Source organism: Pyxicephalus adspersus, chromosome 4, assembly GCF_032062135.1.
Source record: "Pyxicephalus adspersus chromosome 4, UCB_Pads_2.0, whole genome shotgun sequence".
Taxonomy (NCBI): Eukaryota; Metazoa; Chordata; class Amphibia; order Anura; family Pyxicephalidae; genus Pyxicephalus; species Pyxicephalus adspersus.
In genome coordinates, this window is record NC_092861.1 from 54,049,020 (window position 1) to 54,057,081 (window position 8,062).

The 8,062-nt window shown below is 35.3% G+C and overlaps 1 protein-coding gene across 1 annotated transcript in view; it reads left to right on the forward strand.

The window, feature by feature from the left end:
* The window catches only part of ATP13A3 (ATPase 13A3), a 60,857-nt gene extending 58,398 nt beyond the window's left edge, over nucleotides 1–2,459 (forward strand). The window contains exons 32-33 of the mRNA XM_072408209.1: nucleotides 396–485; nucleotides 929–2,459. Of these exons, the coding sequence (XP_072264310.1) occupies nucleotides 396–485; nucleotides 929–1,126 (288 nt within the window). The 3' untranslated portion in view covers nucleotides 1,127–2,459. The remainder of the gene's footprint in view (nucleotides 1–395; nucleotides 486–928) is intronic.
* The last annotated feature ends 5,603 nt before the right edge of the window (nucleotides 2,460–8,062 follow it).

Here is an 8,062-nt window from a genome sequence, read left to right on the forward strand (position 1 = left end):
AGACTGCATTTGCCTTTGTTTGTCTGCCGTTTAAATGCATCTTCATTAGGACAGGCTGCATCCAGAGAAAAACAATGCAAATAGGTAAAACCCGGCATCAGAAACTGTATTCTGCACTGCATCATTTAAAGAAAATGGGAATCTGCTGACATGTGTTTTGAAATTGTAAAATCCCCCTACAAGGCCTTTAATAAAATATAATATTTATGCGTTGTTAAAATTTTAAATAAGCATATATCTATTAGAAAAGGCTTTTTCAAGTACCAGAAGATTAAAAGCACACTAATTGTGATTCTAATAGTTGACTGTAACCTGTTTTAAATAATTTAATAATTTGCATGTTTCTAATAAATTGGTCCTTTTAATTCTTCCTACCCACCCGCAATTTCTCGCAGACTGTCGTCCTTGATAGGATACTCTGGAAGCTTGTGTTCAACCGAGACAAGCAGGGAGAGTCCCACCTCATGGTCACCCAACCCCCACAGGTTCGATCTACACTGTTCCTATGCACTGGGCAGCTTAAACACTGCGGTCCCTTTATCTTTTGCATTAGCTGCTTTGCAGAGTCATGCGCTTTATCTGTGTGTGTTCATCTTCCCGCTACATTTGCTTAAACAGATGCTGAGATAGACTGATGAATGTGTTGGCATGCATGGTGTGACAGGATCTTGTAGCGGCTGAACTGTTATGCTAAATTAATTCTTAATACGCTTTTAGGGATTCTACAAAAACTACTAGTATTCTAGTATTAAGAATGTAACTTTGATTCATATTTTCCATCCTCCCTGTGGGTTGGATATACTGATATGTTTTACATCGGAATTAAAGTTAGAATTCTTTATTTTTTTATAGTTATTTGTGTTATTGTTATCAAGGTACAGAACCACTTAGACCAGCCACTAACAGAATTTGTACCTTTTCTTCCTAGGAGGCCAATGATTACTGGGGAGAGCGATTCTTATCCTTTTTGTGCTTCTGCAGAAAAAAGATGCCTAAAGCCAAATACATGCACTTAGCACAGAAACTGTTGGTGGATCCAGACTGGCCACCTAAGCCAAGAACAATTACTGAAGCAAAAGCTCCTGTGCAGGAGAATGGCCGCCACCATATAATCACAATTACGTAGCAGTTGCTTTCAATGGTTTTTAATTTTTTTTCCAATAGGATTTTCCCATATGCACTGCTGGCCGGATCTGCAGTGCATTGTATGGCATCAATACACTGCAGAGCCCATCACTAGAGTTTTCATAATGTCTCCATTCAGTTGGGCGTGGTCACCAGCATTGCATACCTAAATTTCCATGTTGTGTCTGAATGGAATGCATCTTTCAAAGGCTTCAGAATGTTATTTTTATGCAGCACTGTACTGTGTTGAATGTGGTATATTTCTATGATACAGCATCATTTTTTTTTTTCCAATTTGTCATTGGGGACCATTATTTAATAAAATGTAATTGCTTTTCTAATTAAAGTTTTTTTTTTTTATAGCTCTCTGTGGCCCAAATATATGTTTAGAGTGTAGTAAAGTGTTAGGATAAAGGTACGTGGTGGATATATCCTACTCCCTCTAGGATTTCAAATCAAGAAACAACGTTGAATGAGATATACACCTGCCAAATGAAGAGAAGCACATTACAGCTATACCTTTTTTTTGGATTTTGAACGGCTTGTGGTGTTCCATAAATCATTTTCAAAGGGGTTGTTTCAAATAGCATACATGACTAGAAAAAAAAACATTCAAAGGGCAGTACTGGTGTTCTGACCTCTAACCTGAAAGGTTTCAACTCTCACCTTTTTTTGGCAGCTTGAATTTTAAAGCTTTATTTTTGGTTGGCTTTTTAGGGTTACTGTACTTGCCAACTCACTGAATAAATGTTGCCTTCTTTACTACCGAATGTTCTAACAACCAGATACCACTTACATAGGTGGCAGTGCATTTACTCATAGAACCAATCATAATTCAGTTTACCAAAGTCTGATTAGTGTAAAGATGAAACAGATACCTGGTATAGTAAACTTTGCACAGTGATCTTTCCCTTATTGAAAAACGCTCTTATGTATGTAAGATCTCTGTGTAATGCTTTTATTTACTGCGACCCGCTTTGTATATTCTTAATAACCTCTAAATGTTTTGTTGGAGAAGTTTTCAGTTAGTGATTCTTGAAGAACGCATTTTGAAAAAATTACAGTTTTCTGATTTGGGTAATGACAGCAGTGTTATGTGAAGATATGTTTTTTAGTTATTTTTTGTCACTTTAAATTATATCCAGTGCTTGCACCAAAAACATTTCTGAAGCCTTTGAGATATTTGTAAATTATTCTTGAAAATGAATGATCCTTTTGTAAATGTAAAATTTAATTGGAAGTTAATATTTTTATTTTGCTATATCTATGCATTTCGGACCTTTGAGCTGTGAATTTTGCTGCATTGAGTTCTGATACTGTGTGTGTGTGTGTGTGTGTGGAATGTATTTTGAGCAAAAAACAAGGCAATTTATTAATGCCCTGCTCAGCAAATGTTTGTTACAAATCTTGGTGCAATGCATACACGTCTTTCCAGTGGCATTTAGAATTTCTTTGAAGAAATACATTCATATAAATAGTAAAAAATCCCATGCTTTTAACTACTGTGTATTTTTACTTTTTATGCTAGACTGTTTGTAGTTGGCATATTAGAGCAAGTCATTGTTGCTGTAATTTATTGTCTGTGATGGTATTGTGCTGATACAAAGGGGCTGTGTAAATAGGCAGCACTGGCTCACTATAATCAAAGGTTTTCAAATCCATTCACCATGCCTACTTATGCCAGCCCTCTGCTCCCTCCCTACTTTTTTGCAAGGTAATCATGTTCATAGTCTACTGCTTGCTTACTTGTATTTTCTTTAACTGGCTCACCTAGGATTTTTTATTGCTTGCCGTTTTAACATTTCATAGTAATGCAAACACAAAACTTGCAGGACAGATGTTGGTATATCTAGAAACTTGGCTTGTGGTTTAGTTGAAAATTGGCTTATTTAAAAGTGGCAAACATACCTCATTACTAATCTGCAATGACTGACAGCTTTCCTCTTTGTGGCCAAGTATAAAACACTGTTCAGCCATGACTCTGGACCTGTAATGCTAGATTTTGTTTATAATGCTGCAGTTACTGCATGACAAAAGCAACCAAGGTCTCCTATCATAACTTTTGTATTATAAGTTTTTTTTTCAAAGCCTTGGACTTTTTTTTTTTTTTTTTTTTTTTTTTACTAGTCCGTCCTAGAGGGATTGAATTTTTCATATTACATAATTGTATTTGTTCTAATTGTTGCAATAATTTATTTTTATTTATTTTTTTTCATCTGTGCTTTAGACATTGCTAAACTGTGTTCTGTTTATTGTAGAATTGTGTTTTGTACATGCATATTGGATAAGTCATGCAGTATCCATTCTTTGTTGGTGGTAGTTATGTTTTTGCTCCAATCTGTTGCACTACGGGACACAACAATTTAAGCACAGATCCTGTATAGCCATGTTGATGATGCACTGCACATAGTGTAACATGGTTTGTTAATGATGCATTGCCAAGAAAGCACAGACCAAAGTGATAAAACTTCCAAAGCTTCCATCTTTACCTTTTAAGATTCCTGGGCTACCACTTCTATGAATCAGTAGATTTATAGCCATGTCTCATCGATTGTTTACTGTGCAACCCAAAGGAACCTTTTTTTGATTGTACATAGTTCAGATGTTGGCTGTGCAGCTTTCAGTTTTTCAACTGATGGTGATAGATAGAACACACAATAAAGCTGCTTAGATGGGCAGCATCAATTACACAAATTTTCTTGCAGCATGGAAAATGTCAGGTGCAAAGTTAAATACAAAAAAATATTATAATCATGTTAGATGGGTGTATCACACACAGCTTGAATGCTTTTGTTTAGAAAATGTTTATTTTTACAATTGGTTAAACATTAGGATTTACCTCAGGATATATATTATAAAAATATAAAACACAAAGAGCATGCCTTTTTGATTTATAACTTTAACCTTTGTCCAGACTATACATACTGATTATTTACATATATTGAAGCAGTAAAAGCTATTTAAAACATTCCTATATTTGTAAGTATTGTAGGGAGATTTTGGCTATTTTTCTCCAGCAGTATGTTGGCGGGCTGATGGCCCTCTACTGTAAACTACCAGCAAATGTTTTTAAACTTTTAGAAACGAGGCAAAATGTACAATATTCAATGTTATCATTGAGGATGTTATGACTTCATAATAAAAACCCGTAGATAGGTCAGGGGTGTTCTAAAGGTCTTGTAATTATAAACAATATGTAAATAGTTTAATTATCTATAGTCTGGGCACAGGTCAAATGCAACATTCTGGATAGAAAACAGATTTGCAGTAGGCCCTTATGTAAAATGTTGATTGAAATGAGTTTGTAACTAGTTGGAAATCTTGACCAATCATTTTTATGAAATGCTATTGGGATGGTGGTGATTGTAAAGGTCATGACTCTTAGAGCTTAAAACATATCTACAAAGTTTAATCAGAAACAACTGTCAATAATGTTAAAATCATATGAATGGCAGAAAGTGATAAGGTTAGAACTTTCATTTTACTTTTTATTTTTATGGAATGTTTATGAAATATTTCTAAAAATTGGCCTGTGTGTGGCCAGCCTATATTATTGGAAGATAGCTTAAACTTTTATTTTTGTGAGCAGGCATAATGTCCAAGCTTTACTTGTTTCAAGTTGGCTCTATTTTGTTTTAATATTTTTATACATTACTTTATGAACTTTAGTTTAGAAACAAGCAACAATATGATAAATACAGTAATTTCCTAGACGAGCTTACAAGTGAAAACCATAAAGGATATTTTATAGTGCATCTTTGCATCTAGACTTGATGGGTTGGTTTTTTGAAAACTGCATAAACATTCCTTCAAATAGGTAATTAGCTTTGAAATAGAGGTTTTTTTTTTGTAGGAAATGATTTAATATTTTAGTAGGCTTCACTGATGTAAGGATGTTTAGGCAAAAAGGCATTTGCAAGCACTATGGGTTTTTATGGACTGATACACCATGCCAAGCCCTGTCATAACTCTAAATGGGTAATAGTTTGGCAACTCAGATTGTTGACCTTTTGTAATCTTTCAATAAAGAGTGAAAGCAAATTGCAAGGCAATATTTTTTTAACCCATAGCATCATAAAATATTTTTCTAAAGCCAGACTTGTACAAGATAGGTTCTGATTGGTAGGTATTGGGTCTGCATGCTGTGCTTTACTGCTTGTTGCACTGTTTTATTGGGCTTGATGGTTTTACATTCCAGGGGTACTTAATTGTTCAGTTCCATCCATGGGTTGTGGAGATTTTTTTAGTATGTCACACTGTGCCCTGCATCTCAGCGTCTACCTGTTTTTATCCCATTGTTAAGACAAAGCAGAAAATAAGAGAAATGGATGCTGCATATCAAAATGAACAAAGTGCTGCTGTTTACGGTACCCTACTGTAAAAGTAAATAGAAACTTTCAGTTGTAAATGAGCTGTACATACATGTAAATCATTTTGTGATTAATGCTCTTTTAAATAAAAAAAAAAAATACACATAAATCCAGTCATGTGTCTGTCTAGTTTATGAGTACTTTTTTTTTTTAGTTTTACCATACTTTTAAAGAACCATGAATGTTATATTCGTGCTACTGCTACATGATACATGTAAGGGTCTCTTACAGGTACCGATTTATCACATAAATATACATTTTCCTACTTCATTTTGTGGACAGTAATTGGTGGAAAAGATAACATAAAAATCCTGGTTTGCTTTTAATGTAGACTATTCTTGCTGTAACCGTTTCAAAATATGCCCATACTTCAGTGGAAGAATCCATATATTTAGCAAGCTCTTCCCTGTCAGTATGAAAATCACGATTTGTCCATGCAACTGGCAAATTAGGTAGGCAATAGTTACGTGGTGTTACTGATTTCTTCATTAGAAGATTATGCCCCACCAACACATGTACAGTGAAAGTATTTTCAGAACAGTATTCAAACATCCTTTACTTTTTTCAATTTTATTATGTTGCAGCCTGATGCAACCATTTAAATATTTTATTCTGTAACTGCTGCAAAAGGAGCCTCAACTAAATACTAAGTAAAGGGTCTGAATAAGTATGTAAATTTACTAAATTGTAAATTTCTGTTTTCATCTTGTCATTAGTGGGTACTGAGAGTAGAATGATGAGAAAAAAATGAAACTGTTGTACAATCCGGCTGCAACACACCTGAAAAACGTGTAGGGGTCTGAATACTTTCTGAAACCACTGTATATGCTATTGGTGCTTTTGGAATGTGGTGGAAGCAAAAGACCAGAAACAAGTAGGAAAATAAAGACCCTAGTGCTGAATAGTGTCCCCATGAAAAATTCATTTAAGTAATAATTTTGAATGATTTTTATTGAAACAATTTTTGTGGTAATAAGAAAATAGACAAAAATAAAATACAAACATATATTGCAAAGGTACCAAATATCAATCAACAAAGGAGAAAGAAAAAACAGACAAGGGTATTAAACAAAAAAAAAAAGGATGTCAACATCAATGGAATGAAAATTTACCTGCATACACCTCAAAATGAACTTGTGTTCATGTGTCAGTCTATCAATTACTTATATGATATTAGGAACTTCTACTGTATGCCAATAGCCTGCAATCTCTTTTCTGGTTGTACACAAAATATAGCTCTATACTCTTGAGGGTGGTAATCCTTAAATAGAATTGGTTTGTTCAGGGCTCCTGTTATTTCTGCAAAAGCTTACAGATGGCAGACCAGTCTGACTTCATTGTCTCCATCTAAAAGGTGGGACCATAGGATTATATTTAGACATTAAAGTGTCCTCTACCATCTCAAAAGAAGCTTCGTATATGTTTCACTGTTTCACAGTGTCACTTTTTGAGTATTTAAAAGCGGATTGGATTGCCTTCAACCATTGGTCATCTATAAATGGAGACCCCAATTCCCACTTCCATTTTTAATATATGAAGATTTTCAGTCTTCTCTTACATCAGTTGATAAAGCATGAAAATGACTCTCCTGCACTTAATAGGTCCTAAGAGGGACACCCACAGCTGCAGATGTGTATAAGGCTTAGTCTACAAAGCTTTCTTTTTTTTGTTTTTTTTTTAACTCTCAACTCCCAAATCACTTTTGAATAAGTTTATCTAATAAAAGCAATCCTATAACATCCATAATGCTTTTTTGGGAGTTTGCAAGTTTCTAGATTTTTAAAGCATGTATGTAAAACTTTTAAATTCCCGTAAACTCATTCATTGGTTTTCAATGCTTGTAAACTCTTTCAAATGCTCCCATTGATTTCAATGGAAGCGTTTATGTGAGTTTACAAGCAGTAAAAACATTTTTAAAAACAGCAAGAAGAGTTCTCATACATGCTCAGAAATGTGCCAACACTCTGGTGTAGACTAGCCCATTCGAGTTCATGGGAATTTTAGACATGGGCTTTTAAATTCTCAGGTTAAATGCTTGGGAAACAGTCCGTTTAGACTAAGCCTAATAGGAGGCGGTTTACATATATATGGCTGACTAATGGCAGATTAGCACTTCCACTGCTTGAACTTTGTAGCTTTCCCGAAGAAAACCGACTCTTCCCCACACTTTGGTTCCTTAAATCACAGTCCCATTGGTCCCAAAGTGATGACAAAACCAGGAGAGATGCACGTGTCGCATGTGTGATCAGACCACAAAGCTACTGCCCCGAACCCTGGCGGGCAGGCAGCAAAGATGTTGCCTCAATTTGAACAGGCTCCTGCATGCCTAGACCCGAGCAGCTCCACATCACATCCAATACATGCCTCAAGCAGGCTCGCCAATCAGCAGTCCATACATACCTGCACAATGAAGGAAACTTGGCCCCTGCACATCCTTGCCTGAAGATGAAAAGACTTGGCACTGGAGGGCTCACCTAAGGGCCTTACCCACTGGACACAATTTGGAACACCACATAGGCCACCTACAAGCAAGCTGCAAGTCAGAACTTCAGGCTATACAATTCTCA